This window comes from Oncorhynchus clarkii, chromosome 33 (assembly GCF_045791955.1).
Source record: "Oncorhynchus clarkii lewisi isolate Uvic-CL-2024 chromosome 33, UVic_Ocla_1.0, whole genome shotgun sequence".
Lineage (NCBI taxonomy): Eukaryota > Metazoa > Chordata > Actinopteri > Salmoniformes > Salmonidae > Oncorhynchus > Oncorhynchus clarkii.
In genome coordinates this window covers 13,354,572-13,374,571 of record NC_092179.1, presented here as the reverse complement: position 1 = coordinate 13,374,571, position 20,000 = coordinate 13,354,572, and the positions used below count along the sequence as shown (strand labels likewise).

Sequence of the window (20,000 nt, the reverse complement as noted above, 5' to 3'; positions counted from 1 at the left end):
ATCCCAACCTGCCGTTTGCTGCTAATGGGCTTTGTGGAGAACACAACAGAACAATGGGCAGCCAGGAGAGAGAGAGAAAGAAAGAGAGAGAGAGAGAGAGAGAGAGAGAGAGAGAGAGGGCGGAGAAGGATGGAATGGATTTTTATATAGTAGTGTCTCTCTCTCTCTAGCTCTCTCTGTCTTCACTCTCGCTCTCTCCCCCCTTTTCTTTCCTCCACTCTTTCTGCCTTTCTGTTCTGGCTGTTTTGTGTGTATGTGTGTGTCCTCTCGAGGCACTGAGGCCTTTTGTTCCATGTTTCATTTCAACAGCAATGGGCGGGGAGATAATGGCACCACCCATTCTGATGTGGCACTGTAGCTCTGCTAAGGGAGTGTGTGAAGCTACCGCTACTGCTTTCAAACCGTGTGTGTGTGTGTGTGTGTGTGTCTCGGTTTGTATCTGTACCGCCTGACTCACAGACACACTTCTCAGAATCTCTCCAAAAAACCCTAACCCCTTTCCACCCAACTCAAAACAACCATGTCTGTATCGCGTGGATCTACTTTCCACCTTTTTGACATGAACTACTAGCTTGAAAAACTCCACATATCAACCGGAACAACCACACCTGAGTATAACTGGCAACACCATTCGTCTCTGGGACTCACACAAGCGTGAAAGCACACATGCCCCATTACTGTTTTCTCACTTGTTGGGCCCTCTGTGAAGTGGAACTGGACTGTCGGGCTCAGTGCAGAGCCAAAACAGCCACAGGTAGAATGATGCATTATTTCAACAGCAGAAGAAAATAGAAGCAGAAGTTGAAAAATAAACATTAGTCCTAATAATGACCCACGGCCACAATTTGAAGAAATGCTTGGAGCAAATGACTCTGTACAGGGCCTTGTGCACTGACTGGTCTACACACACCTCCGTGCAATGTGGTGGTCTGTTATATGTACTATAAATAACTTGTACTGTACACACACACAACTACACACATGCAAGCATGCACACACTGCTGGCTTTGTGTTCCTGGCCTAGGTCTGTTGGACTTAGGGATCCACTGTAAGACTGTTGTGTGTGGCATACTCAAGAATCTGGGCAAAGTCAAGGTGTCCACACATGCAAATAGCAGCTGGATACACACACACACCCACACGCACCACGTTAACACACACACAAGCACCTAGAGAGAAAAATAGAGAGATAGATAGATAGATAGATAGATAGATAGATAGATAGATAGATAGATAGATAGATAGATAGAGCAGCACAATTAGACCCAATCCAATCATGAGAAAACAAAAAGATAATTACTTGACACATTGGAAAGATTTAACAAAAAAACAGAGCAAACTAGAATGCTATTTGGCCCTAAACAGAGAGTACACAGTGGCAGAATACCTGACCACTGTAACTGACCCAAACTTAAGGAAAGCTTTGACTATGTACAGACTCAGTGAGCATAGCCTTGCTATTGAGAAAGACCGCCGTAGGCAGACAGGCTATGTGCACACTGCCCACAAAATGAGGTGGAAACTGAGCTGCACTTCCTAACCTCCTGCCCATATTAGAGACACATATTTCCCTAAGATTACACAATTCGAAAACAAACCCAATTTTGATAAACTCCCATATCTACTGGGTGAAATTCCACAGTGTGCCATCACAGCAGCAAGATTTGTGACCTGTTGCCACGAGAAAAGGGCAACCAGTGAAGAACAAACACCATTGTAAATACAACCCATATTTATGCTTATTTATTTTCCCTTGTGCACCCTTAACCATTTTTACATTGTTAAAACACTGTATATATACGTAATATGACATTTGTAATGTCTTTATTGTTTTGAAACTTCTGTATGTGTAATGTTTACTGTTAATTTGTATCGTTTATTTCACTTTTGTATATTATCTACCTCACTTGCTTTGGCAATGTTAACACGTTTCCCATGCCAATAAAGCCCCTTGAATTGAATTTAATTGATAGAGAGAGAAAGATAGAGAGAGAGGTAGAGAGAGAGAGAGAGAGAGAGAGAGAGAGAGAGAGAGAGAGAGAGAGAGAGAGAGAGGAGAGAGAGAGAGAGAGACCATTAGACCAAAGTTCTCAATTGGTACAAAATATATAGAGTACTACAATTACACACTACAATTACTTAGGTTTAAAAATAAGCTCAACTGGACACCCTTAATGAGGCAGTGAATGAGCTGACAGAAAGCACGCAGGGCATTCTACGCCATTAAAAAACTAATTCAACTTGAAATACCTATTAAAATTTGGCTAAAACTAATTGAATGTGTCATTGAACCAATTGCAGTTTATGGCAGCAAGGTGTGGGTTCCATTTGCAAAACAAGATTTCACCAAATGGGACAAACACCCCCGTTGAAACCCTGCATGCAGAGTTCTGTAAGATTATCCTACTTGTCCAGAGGAAAACTACAAACAATGCATGCAGGGCAGAATTAGGCCAATATCCACTAATAATAAAAACTCAAAAAAGAGCAATCAAGTTTTAGAAACATCTAAAATACAGTGACCCCCTCTCATATCATTACCAAGCCCTGCAATGCCAAGAGCTGAGCAAAGAAAAGAGTCCCCTCATCCAGCTGGTCCTGGGGCTGAGTTCACAAACCTGTTCTACTAACACACTGAAGCCTCAGGACCAGAACATCCAATCAATCAGAATAAACCAAATTACAACACAGTCCAAACAAAATGACATTTTTTATTGGGAAACACAAGCACAAGCACAAAGCAAAATGGAGTGCTATCTGGCCCTAAATCGAAAGTACACTGTGGCTAAGTATTTGACCCTGATTACTGATCAAAACCTTAGAAGAATCTTTACAAAGTACAGGCTCAGTGAGCACAGCCTTGCCATTGACAAGGGTAGACACAGGAAAACCTGGCTCCCTATAGAGGAAAGGCTGTGCAACCACTGCACAACAGCAGAACCTGAGACGGAGCTACATTTCCTGACAAAATGTAAAAAATATAGAACAATTAGAGTGTCTTTTTCCCAAATTTGAACCCCTTATTCAAGGTTTCAAGGACCTCTCTGATGAGAGTAGGCTACCCGTCCTGTTGGGGGAGGATGCAGAGAGCTGTGGGTTGGCAGCGCACTACATTGCTGCCTGCCATAAGATGAGGGACAGTGTCTGACAGACCAATCAACCTGCACATGTCCTCTACTGTATGCTTATTTTCATATTGTAAATATCCAAAGTAAGCTTTGGCAATATGTACATTGTTACTTCATGTCAATAAAGCAAATTGAATTGAATTGAATTGATAAAGATGGATAGAGAGAGATGTAATGTCTTTATTGTTTTGAAACTTCTGTATGTGTAATGTTTACTGTTCATTTTTATTGTTAATTTCACTTTTGTATATTATCTTCCTCACTTGCTTTGGCAATGTTAATATATGTTTCCCATACCAATAAAGCCCCTTGAATTGAATGGAATTGAACTGATAGAGATATATAGATATGGAGAGATAGATAGAGATAGAGAGATAGACAGGGATAGAGAAAGAGATAGATAGATAGATAGATAGATAGATAGATAGATAGATAGATAGATAGATAGATAGATAGATAGATAGAGATATAGCAAGAGATAGCGATAGAGAGAGAGATAGCTAGATATTAGAGGTCGACCGATTATGATTTTTCAACGCCGATACCGATACCGATTATTGGAGGACCAAAAAATCCGATGCCGATTAATTGTCCGATTATTATTATTTATTTTTTTATGTATTTGTAATAATGACAATTACAACAGTACTGAATTAACACTTATTTTAACTTAATATAATACATCAATAAAATAAATTTAGCCTCAAGTAGATAATGAAACATGTTCAATTTGGTTTAAATAATGCAAAAACAAAGTGTTGGAGAAGAACGTAAAAGTGCAATATGTGCCATGTAAGAAAGCTAACGTTTCAGTTCCTTGCTCAGAACATGAGAACATATGAAAGCTGGTGGTTCCTTTTAACATGAGTCTTCAATATTCCCAGGTAGGAAGTTTTAGGTTGTAGTTATTATAGGTCTATTTCCCTCTATACAATTTGTATTTCATTAACCTTTGACAATTGGATGTTCTTCTAGGCACTTTAGTATTGCCAGTGTAACAGTATAGCTTCCGTCCCTCTCCTCGCTCCTCCCTGGACTCGAACCAGCAACACAACGACAACAGCCACCACATCGAAGCGTTACCCATGCAGAGCAAGGGAAACAACCACACCAAGGCTATTAGCGCGCGCTAACTAGCCAGCCATTTCACTTCTGCCACACCAGCCTCATCTTGGGAGTTGATACGTTTGAAGTCATAAACAGCGCAATGCTTGACGCACAATGAAGAGCTGCTGGCAAAACACACCAAAGTGCTGTTTGAATGAATGATTATGTGCCTGCTTCTGCCTACCACCGCTCAGTCAAATACTTAGATACTTGTATGCTTGTATGCTCAGTCAGATTATATGCAACACAGGACACGCTAGATAATATCTAGTAATATCATCAACCATGTGTAGTTAACTAGTGATTATGATTGATTGTTTTTTATAAGATAAGTTTAATGCTAGCTAGCAACTTACCTTGGCTTACTGCATTTGCGTAACAGGCAGTCTCCTTGTGGAGTGCAACAAGAGAGCGGCAGGTCGTTATTGCATTGGACTAGTTAACTGTAAGGCTGCAAGATTGGATCCCCCGAGCTGACAAGGTGAAAATCTGTCTTTCTGCCCCTGAACGAGGCAGTTAACCCACCGTTCCTAGGCCGTCATTGAAAATAAGAATGTGTTCTTAACGGACTTGCCTAGTTAAATAAAGATTACATAAAGGTGTAAAAAAAATATTTTTTAAAAACTTGGCAAATCGGCGCCCAAAAATACCGATTTCCGATTGTTATGAAAACTTGAAATCGGCCCTAATTAATCGGCCATTCCGATTAATCGGTCGACCTCTATTAGATATAGATATATTTATGGTTGTGAGGTCTGGGGTCCGCTCACCAACCAAGACTTCACAAAATGGGACAAACACCAAATTGAGACTCTGCACGCAGAATTCTGCAAAAATATCCTCCGTGTACAACGTAGAACACCAAATAATGCATGCAGAGCAGAATTAGGCCGATACCCACTAATTATCAAAATCCAGAAAAGAGCTGTTAAATTCTATAACCACCTAAAAGGAAGCGATTCCCAAACCTTCCACAACAAAGCCATCACCTGCAGAGAGATGAACCTGGAGAAGAGTCCCCTAAGCAAGCTGGTCCTGGGGCTCTGTTCACAAACAAAAACACACCCCACAGAGCCCCAGGACAGCAGCACAATTAGACCCAACCAAATCATGAGAAAACAAAAAGATAATTACTTGACACATTGGAAAGAATTAACAAAAAAACAGAGCAAACTAGAATGCTATTTGGCCCTACACAGAGAGTACACAGCGGCAGAATACCTGACCACTGTGACTGAGCCAAAATTAAGGAAAGCTTTGACTATGTACAGACTCAGTGAGCATAACCTTGCTATTGAGAAAGGCCGCCATAGGCAGACATGGCTCTCAAGAGAAGACAGGCTATGTGCTCACTGCCCACAAAATGAGGTGGAAACTGAGCTGCACTTCCTAACCTCCTGCCCAATGTATGACCATATTAGAGACACATATTTCCCTCAGATAACACAGATCCACAAAGAATTCTAAAACAAATCCAATTTTGATAAACTCCCATATCTACTGGGTGAAATTCCACAGTGTGCCATCACAGCAGCAATATTTGTGACCTGTTGCCAGGAGAAAAGGGCAACCAGTGAAGAACAAACACCATTGTAAATACAACCCATATTTATGCTTATTTATTTTATCTTGTGTCCTTTAACCATTTGTACATTGTTAAAACACTGTATATACATAATATGACATTTGTAATGTCTTTATTGTTTTGAAACTTCTGTATGTGTAATGTTTACTGTTAATTTTTGTTGTTTTTCACTTTATATATTAACTTTGTATGTTGTCTACCTCACTTGCTTTGGCAATGTTAACACATGTTTCCCATGCCAATAAAGCCCCTTGAATTGAATTGAATTGAATTGAGATATATATATATATATATATATATATATATATATATATATATATATATATATATATATATATATATCTAGGGAGAGAGAGAGAGAGAGCAGTAAAAGCCTGATGGTTCAAGTACTATCAGCTTGTAATAAAAATGCAAAGTGGTTGATAAACAATGGTTCTGGACAGCTGATGCTGTCTGCTCTGAAACAAAGGGCTGACTCTCTGTCACACACACACACACACACACACACACACACACACACACACACACACACACACACACACACACACACACACCCTGTCGCCAGGCTCGTTATAGAATGTGTTCGTTAGGATGGAGCAAGAGAGGGAGGGAGGCCTGGCACTATAACTTGCTACAAAAGGCTAAAGTGAGAGACAAAACGAAAGACAGAATATGAGAGAAAGAAACATAGAGAGAGTGTGAAAGATAGATAGCAAGAGATAGCGAGAGATAGAGAGCATAGGTGTGTGTGTGTACAGTGTGTGTGTGTGTACAGTGTGTGTGTGTGTGTGTGTGTGTGTGTGTGTGTGTGTGTGTGTGTGTGTGTGTGTGTACAGTACAGTACAGTACAGTACAGTACAGTATTGTTTATTTCAAGTGTTTATTATCTATTTCACTTGCTTTGGCAATGCAAACATTTGTTTCCCATTCCAATAAAGCCCTTAAATTGAAATTGAAATTGAGTGATAGAGAGAGAGAGAGAGTGATAGAGAGAGATAGTGATTGATAGTGATAGAGAGAGATAGCGATAGCAAGTGATAGGGAGAAAAGAGAAAGCGATACAGAACAGTACATCTTTGTACATGGTGACTGACCTTCTGGTTCGTTTTTGATGAGCTCCTCCATCTTCCTCTGTTTCAGTGTGTCCACCACGTCAGCCAGGCTGCCCTTACGTCTCTCTGGGGTCCCCAGCGCTGCGGCCCCTGAACCCCCCTCCTCCACCTGCTGCTTACTGCCTGGAGAGGTAGAGGAGTTGTGCTGGGGGTAGGGGCTCAGAGACCAATGCTTACTGCCATCCTGGTCCTGCAGAGAGAGAGAGACAGGGGAGAGGAAGTATGAGTACTTGTATTAAAGTATTAAAGGCCCAGTGCAGTCAAAAACATGATTTTACTGTGTTTTATATACATTTCCACACTATGAGGTTGGAATAATACTGTGAAATTGTGAAAATGATAATAATACCCTTTTAGTGTAAGAGAGTTTTTTTGGTGGGATGTAGTTTTGGCCTGCCTGGAGATGTCACCAGTTAACAGTCCAATAAGAAACAGAGTTCCAAACTTCTCTGCCAAAACAGCTAGTTTTCTTCATTCAGTTTTCGCATAATTCTTGCTTGAGAAGTTGTTTGCCTAGAAGCTATTTTTGTTTCTTTTTGACCATTTTAATTGAAATCAATCAAACTAAGGTACTTAATTGTTACCCAGAAATGATTTGATATTGAGATAAAAATGACTGAGTTGGACCTTTAATAATATTCCATTAATTAGCGTTTGAATTCAGCTTATTGCTGATGTTTGTGGCAAAAGTAGAGAAGTGTTGGGGGACGAGGAAAAGAGAAAGGAGGGACGAGAGTAGGAAGAAAGGAGAAAGGAGGGACGAGAGTAGGAAGAAAGGAGAAAGGAGGGACGAGAGTAGGAAGAAAGGAGAAAGGAGGGACGAGAGTAGGAAGAAAAGAGAAATGAGGGACGAGAGTAGGAAGAAAGGAGAAAGGAGGGACGAGAGTAGGAAGAAAGGAGAAAGGAGGGACGAGAGTAGGAAGAAAGGAGAAAGGAGGGACGAGAGTAGGAAGAAAGGAGAAAGGAGGGACGAGAGTAGGAAGAAAGGAGAAAGGAGGGACGAGAGTAGGAAGAAAGGAGAAAGGAGGGACGAGAGTAGGAAGAAAGGAGAAAGGAGGGACGAGAGTAGGAAGAAAGGAGAAAGGAGGGACGAGAGTGGGAAGAAAGGAGAAAGGAGGGACGAGAGTAGGAAGAAAGGAGAAAAGAGGAACGAGAGTAGGAAGAAAGGAGAAAGGAGGGACGAGAGTAGGAAGAAAGGAGAAAGGAGGGACGAGAGTGGGAAGAAAGGAGAAAGGAGGGACGAGAGTAGGAAGAAAGGCGAAAGGAGGGACGAGAGTAGGAAGAAAGGAAATCCAGACAAGATAGACGTGTAAACTCAGAGATCCGTATGGAGGAGAGGAAGACTACTGTAACTGGCATCCTCCCTCTCATTATCCCTCGTTCTCTCCTTCTTTTAGCTGGCTGTGCTACACTTTCATCGGTGGCCAGCCATCTTAAGTCAGGGCACTCATTCTCTGTTGGATCCTAAGGAATCTGCATGCCACTGACTTGGAGGTAGTTAACAGAGGAAAGACATGAAACAGACAGGATTTCACTCAGGCTGTTGGGAGAGAGCTACTGTAATGTCTTTCAAAGCCCAAACCGTTTCACTTTGATAGAGATCCAATAAGCGTTCCCTGCTAGTCCAAATGTCTCACTCGCAAGTTTTCTTTGTAAAAGAGCTTATTTGTGACAATAAACTTAAGTTGCATCGCCATCACAAAAATGTACAGCAAACTTACTCACAAGAACCAGAAAATTAGAGCACGTTTTACGTCAAAGAACATTCTGGAATCATAACCTTTGATTTGACCAACTCCACTGTCCGTTTCAACGAGATTTCGCCGGGGCTCAGCTAAATGAACTGTGGTGACAACCTTGTCATGGTCAGCTTTGTGTCTGCACACACACTTCAGCTGCCAACTTTAACAAGCGTACACACACTTACACTACATCACACTGCACGCACGGACACACACACACACACACACACACACACACACACACACACACAACACAGTGAAACAGGTGGTGTGAGATAATAGGAACAGATTAGTCAAAGATGAACCCTGATTTACAGACAGACTATTGACCTGAAAATACCTGACTTGTTTTGTAATTCAACAAAATATCTCCCTGCTCTGGTTTTCCCCAAAGAGAAGAGTTTAGGGTTTAGATGCTTAGAGCAGCAACACCCGCTGTGTGTGTGTGTGTGTGTGTGTCTGTGTGTGTGTGAGTGCATGCGTGTGACAGGTGTGTGTGTGTGGGGTAGACAATAAACAAGAGTTTATCCCAAGGAGAAGACAGAGGACTGGGAGCGCTCTGCCTAACTCACACCTTCAGGAGGTACGCCAGTGTTTTACACACACACACACACACACACACACACACACACACACACACACACACACACACACACACACACACCCCTGCTATCGATATCACTCCATAAATGATATCTCTACACGCCTGTTGATCATGCGGTGAGCAGATGAGGTACTAGTATTGAACTCGTTTCCTGTTGGAGGTACAGTAGTTTCCTGATGAATATCGCTGCCACATACTGTAACTGTCTACTATGAACTGCACCATCCACATCAGATCATTCAGCAGGTCTGAAGTCAGTTGGTTTCACCTTGTACTATTAACACGGCTTTCATTGTCAACAAACCAGGCACGTTATAGCAGAGAGAAGGGCAAAGTCCAGAAGGGGACAGATTCTCACCTTCCCGACTCCTCCTAGGGACTGTATACACGTACACTCACTCACACCACTCCCAGAGAGGAAGTCAACACGTTCAATCATTCTCTCACAAATGGGTTTTAAGGACGTGAATGAACGGTAGTGGATAGCCGAAGCAATAAGAGAAATTCAATAGGTGAGACATGTCACCAGGTTCCTTGGTAACGGTAAAGTATAGGCATGATAGACATGTGTTTACATTGCCAAAGCAAGTGAAATAGCTAATTACAAAAGTGAAATAAACATAAAAAAATTAACAGTAAAGGACTAGAGACATTTCAAATGTCATATTATGGTTGCAGTATATATAGTGTTGTAACGATGTGTAAACAGTTGAAGTACAAAAATGAAAATAAATAAACATAAATATGGGTTGGGTTACATACAGTATGTATGGGTTACAATGGTGCTTGTTCTCTCTTTCTCTCTCTCTCTCGCTCTCTTTCTCTTTCTCTCTCGGCTGACACTGGAGCATGCTTACTGTGTGCTGGTAAACCGTCTGAGGAGTTCTGTGTGCAGGGGGCCTTGGTTTGAACTTTGTTGTACTGTTACAACGATGTGATAACACTGCCTCTCCATCCTTCTCTCCCAGGATAAGGGAAGCCACATGAGAACATTTTTGATGAAAACAGAAACATCATCACTAAAAAGAAATGTGACAGAGAGGACTAGGACCAGCCAAATGTGGAGAAAAGAGAGAGAGAGAGAGGGGGAGAGAGAGAGAGAGAGAGAGAGAGAGAGAGAGAGAGAGAGAGAGAGAGAGAGAGAGAGAGAGAGAGAGAGAGAGAGAGAGAGAGAGAGAGGAGAATGGCAGTGGTTTTCCATCGGTTGTGACTGGATCTGCACACATTAGTGAAGCATGGCATCTCCACCAGCCCAGTCACACCTGTCACATCCCATTAATTTAATCCACCGCATACTTAGCGAAGCAGCACTCTATATTTCTAGAAAAGATGCCTTGAAAACAAAACAAACAGAAAAGAGAGCGAGATGGAGGGATGGAGGGGAGGAGAACGCTCGGATCTCTTTTCCTCCCCTTCTTCAAATCTGCACAGATGTCATGTTGAGACGTCCACAATGAGGGTCATTTCTTAATCAAAGAGAACTAACACACGATTGCTCTTCAAAGTCGGCTACACTTTGACATTATTTCTGTGCGAAGCAGAGAGCAGATACTGTCATCCACATATCAGCAACTTAAATGGCTTATACTCTCCCTCTATACTATAATCCACCCGCCATACACTGACAACATATTTACTCATGCTATTCAAGTAGCCTGCAGAAGATTACAACAAACAGCAAGTCCAACTCAGGAATCAGCCTGACAACCTATCTTACAAGACACCCGATTGTATTTGTGTGTGTGTGTGTGTGTGTGTGTGTGTGTGTGTGTGTGTGTGTGTGTGTGTGTGTGTGTGGGTGTGTGTGTGGGTGTGGGTGTGGGTGTGTGGGTGTGGGTGTGCGTGAGAGATGTTTTAATAATATAGATGTATTTATAAATACTGTAAATGTTAGTCTCTGCCTTTAAAGAAGAGTGTGTGTATGCATATTTGTCTGTCTGTGTGCATGTCTGTGTATGCTTGGGTGGTGTTTAAGTATGTTTGTGTGAGTGCCAGTATGTTTGTAGCATGCGCCAGTGAGTGTGAATCTATGTATTTGATGTGGCAGGCTGACAGTGTGGGTGGTTCTGCTGCCTTTAGTTTGCAGATGTCAATTCTCTTCCGAACGGCTGTAACAAAGTGAAACTGCGCCTCTCTCCTTCTCTCTCTCCTTCTCTCTCTCCTTCTCTCTCTCCGTTCTTTATCCCTTTAGTGCCTCTGCATGGGAACAGAATTAAACAACTGTTGTTTTCTTAAGCTCATCTGTGAGAAGAGGCAGATTTAAACACACTTAACTCTTGCCAAAAAAATGCAAAATGCTATTTTTTCCTTCCGCCAGCACAGCTGCTCATGTTCCCTCTCTCTTTTTATTCCTCCGTCTTCCTCTTCCCTCCTTTATTCTCTCCGTTGCCCTCCAGGAGAAACCTACCCATTTACCTTAGAGGGTCTCTGTTTCTTTCTTTTTCTTTCTCTGTTTCCGTCCACCCCTCTCAGCTCTTTCTCTCTCTCTCTCTCTCTCCCTCTCTCTCTCTCTCCCTCTCTCTCCCTCTGTCTTTCCCTTTCCCTCTCTCTCTGGGTAAATTTTTCTCTCTCTGGGTACATCAGAGCACACACACCCCTCCACCCTGTGTGGGTTTGAAGCAGAGCAGAGCAACACTAACAGTAGCAATCGAGGGGGTGCAATTCCCTGCCATGTCTCCAAGTTGGGAAGGTGTATGTGTTTAATGTGTGGTGCCGTGGTGTCGACAATTAAGGCATGGCCAATCTGCCAATCTGGCAGTGGGAGTCACAGGAGGCACCTGAAGCACACACACACACGCACGCACGCACGCACGCACGCACGCACGCACGCACACACACACACACACACACACACACACACACACACACACACACACACACACACACACACACTACAGGATGTAAGTGCTCACTCCTGGAGGTGACGCTGACACCTAGTCGCTGGTCTTAAGCCAGCGCTGCTACACACACAAACACACAAACACTGCTCAAACAATTCCAATCCCTTTAGTGCGGGGCTAAACACACACCTTGTCTGCTCTCTGACTCTGAGCCTGCTGTGGCATCCCCACACACCGGTTGGCCTAACACAGCCTAACCCTACCCCCCACTCCTTACCCCACCTCCCATTTTATCTCAGCTTGGAGGACAAATACTCACCTCACATAACCTAAAATTACTCCATCCCCCATCCCATCCACACACTGCAGTTACAAACTTGTTCTTATTTCATCTAATATTGCATATTTTACAATTTCACAATAATAATCACAACTTTAAAATATATATATTAAAATGCAATAATAATAATAATACTTCTATGATCAATTTTGTTTTTATATCATTGCACAAAATGGTTGAGATATTCCAGTTAAATTTACCTAAACAGAAATGTGCAGCTTTATTTTGTATATTTTAAATAACAGTTTATTAAATCAATGCATGCCAATATTTTAAAGAGGCCCTTAATTGTCTACAAGCAAGCATGTGTTAATTCATTATGACAGCACTGGCAGGAGAAACTAAGTGTGACCACTGCGTTTGGTTTAAGACTGCTTGGTGTGCTGCTTCAAATCTGTCACAATCCATACGAAAAAAATCGAATCGAAGGCAGGCGGCGCCTGGATAATTTGGACCTGAACTAAGCAGATGAATATTGTTGTTGCTGTTTTTGTCTTTCATGAGCGCGCGGCAGGACCTCATTAAACGGACAAAAGGTACAGTAATTAACACCTATCCATTACCACCTGTCTGTGAAACCCTTCCCCCACTAACACAATTCAGCTGTTTGATTAGGCTCCTAACCGTAAAACTCAGGGGAAGAAGTGGAGAAAGAAAGAAAAAAAGGCCCTTCATTTACTGCTACAAACACACATGAGGGAAAAAAACGTTTCTCCTCTCCTCTCAACTCGGAGTAGCAGTTTGGAGAGATGAAGAGGTCAGTTTGTTGGGGAGCGCGCCTCGCTGCCGTGTTAATTTACCATGACAAAATAAAGCGCGGTAATCTCCTGGCGGATGCTGCCTCTACAGCCGCCACTACCCGGGGACGAGCGCAGTCCATTTCCTCTCCCATATCACTTTATACAATTGCCGTGACAAAGCCCCTCCGAGGCGCGCCGTGTAAAGCTCTCTCTCACTCAACTCTTCTGCCAGTCAGCGCAGAGCGGATTGAGAGGGCAAAGCCGTAGCAAAATTGTACATCTTACACATGCCAAGCCTTGCCGTTTGCGCTAAATCCACCCTGTCCAGGAGACGGCTCGGTCGCACTATAATAATCCACATCAAATATTATGCGGGCACACCCCTCCACAGTCTCTTTTTACTGATTCTGCTGTCAGTCAACCAACTGGCTCAAGTCGCATCTCATGTATAGGGACATTTATAAACGTACGGATGTTGTAGATGATATTTGTAGCATAGGCCTAAATAATAAAAATAAGAAAATAATAAAAGGAAATATAATTAATACTTCAATTATTAATTAATACGTGATTCATCACACTTAAAACAATAATCAGGACTAAACGTTTTCAAATTTCAAACCAATACCTGTTCCAGCAACTCAGTTAAAAAAAAATACCTCCCACTATTAGCTTAACATTACCAAGGTAATAACATATAGTCTCCCAAACATCAGGTCCAGTACCTACTGTCAACAGCATGCCATGATAAAGTCTCCCAAACATCAGGTCCAGTACCTACTGTCAACAGCATGCCATGATAAAGTCTCCCAAACATCAGGTCCAGTACCTACTGTCAACAGTATGCCATGATAAAGTCTCCCAAACATCAGGTCCAGTACCTACTGTCAACAGCATGCCATGATAAAGTCTCCCAAACATCAGGTCCAATACCTGCTGTCAACAGCATGCCATGATAAAGTCTCCCAAACATCAGGACCAGTACCTACTGTCAACAGCATGCCATGATAAAGTCTCCCAAACATCAGGACCAATACCTATTGTCAACAGTATGCCATGATAAAGTCTCCCAAACATCAGGTCCAATACCTACAGTCAACAGCATGCCATGATAAAGTCTCCCAAACATCAGGTCCAATACCTACAGTCAACAGCATGCCATGATAAAGTCTCCCAAACATCAGGTCCAATACCTACAGTCAACAGCATGCCATGATAAAGTCTCCCAAACATCAGGTCCAATACCTACAGTCAACAGCATGCCATGATAAAGTCTCCCAAACATCAGGTCCAGTACCTACAGTCAACAGCATGCCATGATAAAGTCTCCCAAACATCAGGTCCAATACCTACAGTCAACAGCATGCCATGATAAAGTCTCCCAAACATCAGGTCCAGTACCTACTGTCAACAGCATGCCATGATAAAGTCTCCCAAACATCAGGTCCAATACCTGCTGTCAACAGCATGCCATGATAAAGTCTCCCAAACATCAGGTCCAATACCTACAGTCAACAGCATGCCATGATAAAGTCTCCCAAACATCAGGTCCAGTACCTACAGTCAACAGCATGCCATGATAAAGTCTCCCAAACATCAGGTCCAATACCTACAGTCAACAGCATGCCATGATAAAGTCTCCCAAACATCAGGTCCAGTACCTACTGTCAACAGCATGCCATGATAAAGTCTCCCAAACATCAGGTCCAATACCCGCTGTCAACAGCATGCCATGATAAAGTCTCCCAAACATCAGGTCCAATACCTACAGTCAACAGCATGCCATGATAAAGTCTCCCAAACATCAGGTCCAGTACCTACAGTCAACAGCATGCCATGATAAAGTCTCCCAAACATCAGGTCCAATACCTACAGTCAACAGCATGCCATGATAAAGTCTCCCAAACATCAGGTCCAATACCTACAGTCAACAGCATGCCATGATAAAGTCTCCCAAACATCAGGTCCAATACCTACAGTCAACAGCATGCCATGATAAAGTCTCCCAAACATCAGGTCCAGTACCTACTGTCAACAGCATGCCATGATAAAGTCTCCCAAACATCAGGTCCAATACCTACAGTCAACAGCATGCCATGATAAAGTCTCCCAAACATCAGGTCCAGTACCTACTGTCAACAGCATGCCATGATAAAGTCTCCCAAACATCAGGTCCAATACCTACAGTCAACAGCATGCCATGATAAAGTCTCCCAAACATCAGGTCCAATACCTACAGTCAACAGCATGCCATGATAAAGTCTCCCAAACATCAGGTCCAGTACCTACTGTCAACAGCATGCCATGATAAAGTCTCCCAAACATCAGGACCAGTACCTACTGTCAACAGCATGCCATGATAAAGTCTCCCAAACATCAGGTCCAGTACCTACTGTCAACAGCATGCCATGATAAAGTCTCCCAAACATCAGGTCCAATACCTACAGTCAACAGCATGCCATGATAAAGTCTCCCAAACATCAGGTCCAATACCTACAGTCAACAGCATGCCATGATAAAGTATATCTTCCTGGTGAGAGAGAAAGAAAAAGAGAGGACTTTGGTTTACAGTCAGTGACTGTTGTCTGACAGGCAGCAGAGTCCAGTCTGATGTGCAATCAGCAGGTTAATTCCAGAATTAGCTTACCATTATGGTCCTTAATCACCCTCTCATTGTTTTACAGCCAGAGTCATCTCACAATATTTACTGTGTGGTGGTTTATCAGCAGTACAGGGGAAGAGTCTGTAGACCATGTGCTGCTGCTAGCTAGCTGCTCTTTAGGTGTGCCTCGACGTGAGGCTAACGTGAGGGAAACTATGAGAGTTACTGAGGCTACACACACACACACACACACACACACACACACACACACACACACACACACACACACACACACACACACACACACACACACACACACACACACACACACACAGAGATCTACACAGTATACATAAAACACACATCACACACACCAAACTATACATCGTAATGATGATATGCATTTACTGTCACCACACACAGTCACCCTTTTCACAGCAGTGCATGACTCACTGACATGGCTCACATTGACAGTCACACATGTACCGCGTCTCCATGCCTCACCGTCAAACGGTTACAGCACAGACACAGGCTTTCACACTAAAACAAAACGGAAACGCGGTTTACACCATAAGAGCACTCTCGAGCATCTTTGTGTCCAGTTTCCCCCAAATATTATTTCCTCTGTTGGAAGTATGTGTTACTTCAAAACCGGACGCCATAACTACAACTCTCTGTAATTACAGTCTAATAAACAGTCATTTAACACAATGCTAAATGGCTCTGTCTCAGTCGATGATAGCTGGGGACTGTCACTTCCTGTCAACGGCTATGTTCCGTTTAGCCCCCTTATGGTCGAGATCAGGACAAACGGATCCGAAGATCTGTCCTTAAGTGCCAACTTCCACCCCAACAGAGTGGCAGGATTTAAAATCCAGACGACCAATAAGAAGAGTCGAAACAAAGCCAAGTAGCCAATAAGAGCAGTTAATAAATTATATGAAGACAACGAGGGGCTGTTTTACCATGGCACTGTGCAGGGTGGGGGGGCTGTCCAGGGGGCGGGGAGAGAGGGGGGACACCTTGCTGCAGTAGGGGGTCAGGGGGAGGTGCATGACAGCCTGTCCATCATCTCTCTCTTCCTCTTCCAGTCTCTGTCTGCTGGTTGCCATGACTACTTCTCCATCTGTCCCCCCATATGGAGAGATTGGTCGCTTGGAAGACATCCTGGAAAAAACAGAGAGAGAGAAAGAAGAGAGAGAGAGAGGGAGAGTGAGTGAGTATGAAACATTCAGGGATGTAATATGAGCTGTGGGTGACAGTGGGAGAAACACTAGTCTTTGATCCATTTCAATAGTTATATTTATAGAAATAGTTAATCATTATTCATTTCCTATTATTCATTGGTCCCCAATGGCCGGCTCTCTGTGTCCCTAAATCCCTAGTCTCTGCGTCTCTGAATCCCTCTTTCTCTCTCAGCAGACAATACACACTATAATAATATAGAGTCAATAATCTACATCCGCTAGCCAGAGGAAAAGCACAATCAAATCCATGTTTACCATCAGGTCCTTTCAACGTTTACACACACACACACACACACACACACACACACACACACACACACACACACACACACACACACACACACACACACACACACACACACACACACACACACACACACACACACACACACACACACACACACACACACACACGGTACGCAATAACCCATTACTGCAAATGGAGCCGGGTTGGGCTGACATTTTATGACAAATGGCCGAGGCCTGACACAGGCCCTTTCACTCCAGCAGCACGCTGACAGTGATGTGTATGAAAACCTCGGCTCTGACGATACCAGTGAAAATAACAAACATAGAGGCTGTGCATTTGTTACTTTGCCTTTGTTTCCCATTGAATGCAGAGGGAGGGGAAGAACAGTGGCATCTAGCAGATAAACTCTCCCCAACATAAATGTGCCCCCCGGTGAATAGGGACAAAATGAATACGTTCCAATAATAGAGTTTAATACGGCTGGCAGCGTCTCCCTAAGTGCTTTCAAAGGCTCTCGTTCAGCCTTGAAGTTACTGCTACGATGACACAGGGTGAGAGGAGGGAGGGGGAGAGAGGAGAGAGAAGGAGAGAGAGGGAGGGAGGAGAATACGGAAACACTAATGTATACGCTGAAAGTCAGACATACGAGGAGCAACAGGCTAGGAGCCCAAGATTATAAACTGCATTTCCTGCACCGCCACCAACAACCATTCCGTTTGAGAAAGGAGGAGGAGGAGACAAACAGGAGAATACGTAAACCTTCTGAGCAGGACCGCTGTCCCTAGAGGTTCAAACAGATGCCAAATGTATTGAGTGTTCCTTCAAGGAAGTGAGTGGCGGCTGCCAGTATTCCGTGAGCTCTCTGTTTCGACTCGACACTGTATTAATTAATAGTCCAGTAATCCAGTCACCTCTGTCTCGTCTGGGGCTGTGTCTGAAATCTGTCTTGCCTACTACGGACTAAAAAAGGCATACCGTGTACTACAGTACTACATACTATTTACAACGTACTGTTTAGGAACATCGAATGTAATAAGCAACATAAACATACTGGACTCATCCAGACTGAGAATGCTTCATCCAATGCAATTGCATGTATTCCCGCCATTCGTGTGTTTTGTGACAGGGTGTCAGCAGATCTGATTATCAGCTATTCTCGTTCCTCAGTAGCGTGCAGCGAATTGTACTAGACGAAAATACGAAATGAGTGTGACCTCCTGGCGTTTAAAGCATACAAAATGTCAGAGATGTCACATACTATAAAACCTATTTTCACGTACCCAAAACGCCTACTATTTAGAACGTCTGTTTCAGACTCAGGCCTCCCCAACAGTACCACTGTGGTCTAGAACTACAACACTCCAGTACCGTAACACTGACCTGGAAACAGATTATATCCCCTCTATTTATTGGCTTTCCTTGGGCTTCACGTCTGGCGTTGTTCCTCCACGCAGATCCACTTTCAGACATCATTTATTGCTTATTTGTTTTATGACAAAGACGAAGGCAAACAAGATATAGTGTTTCTCTGCTGCAGGGAAGGCCTGAGAGAAACCCACAGGAGATATGGGACCGCAACTTTAGCCTCGCGACATGGAGGGGGGGGGGGGGGGGGAATATATGGCTATTCCAGAATTCCCTTATCTATCTACACATGCCTAGTTTTTCCAAAACCACAAGAAAGTGTAGAAATGAAAACAATTGTGATATTTCTAAATATATATCTTTACCACAAGAAAGTGTAGAAATGAAAACAATTGTGATATTTCTAAATATATATCTTTACCACAAGAAAGTGTAGAAATGAAAACAATTGTGATATTTCTAAATATATATATTTACCACAAGAAAGTGTAGAAATGAAAACAATTGTGATATTTCTAAATATATATCTTTATCATCTGTGAAACGTTAGAAAGTGTGTGTTGAGTCCCCCCAGTGTTTCACACTCTGGGCAGAGAGAGAGGAAGACCCAGCTGTATCAACTATAGGCCACGCGACGCACACGCACGCACGCACGCACGCACACACACACACACACACACACACACACACACACACACACACACACACACACACACACACACACACACACACACACACACACACACACACACAGCAGGTCTGTCCTCATTACAGGCTGTTTACTTTACCTCCTTTCACTCTCACACACTGGAGCCTTTTGTTCCTGCTACACACACACACACACACACACACACACACACACACACACACACACACACACACACACACACACACACACACACACACACACACACACACACACACACACACACACACTACACACACCACTCAGATAAACACAGCCCCTCCTCACACACACACAACCGCCCTCAGTCCACCCCACCTTAACCAGACCACCACCCCTCCACCCATGTCCTGTCCACACCTCTCTTCCCAGCTGCACTCCTCCCACGTCCTCTAGACACCACACAGGACTGGAGTAGTAACCCTGGACACTGATCTAAGGTCAGTTTGGGGTTTTACCGCCGAATAGTTAAGGGTAGCAGCAGGGAGGGTACGCTGATCCTAGATCTAAGAGCAACTTTTGGGCATGTCACACACCTCCCAGGAGAACAAGAACCCAGTGTGTTGGATGCTGCGACTTCGGAATATTCCTAAGGTTAGACACAACACCCTCTCTCGCCTCCTCTCACCCCTCCCCCCCCCCTTTCCTCCCCT

General features: G+C 43.3%; 1 protein-coding gene across 12 annotated transcripts in view; it reads right to left on the bottom strand.

The window, feature by feature from the left end:
• The window catches only part of LOC139392572 (transcription factor SOX-5-like), a 284,267-nt gene that overhangs the window by 94,719 nt on the left and 169,548 nt on the right, over positions 1–20,000 (bottom strand). For all 12 annotated transcript variants that reach the window (XM_071140638.1, XM_071140632.1, XM_071140633.1 and 9 more), the window contains 2 exons: positions 16,766–16,967; positions 6,915–7,122 (listed from right to left, as the gene is read on the bottom strand). In XM_071140638.1, coding sequence (XP_070996739.1) covers positions 6,915–7,122; positions 16,766–16,966 — 409 coding nt within the window. In that variant the 5' untranslated portion in view covers position 16,967. The remainder of the gene's footprint in view (positions 1–6,914; positions 7,123–16,765; positions 16,968–20,000) is intronic.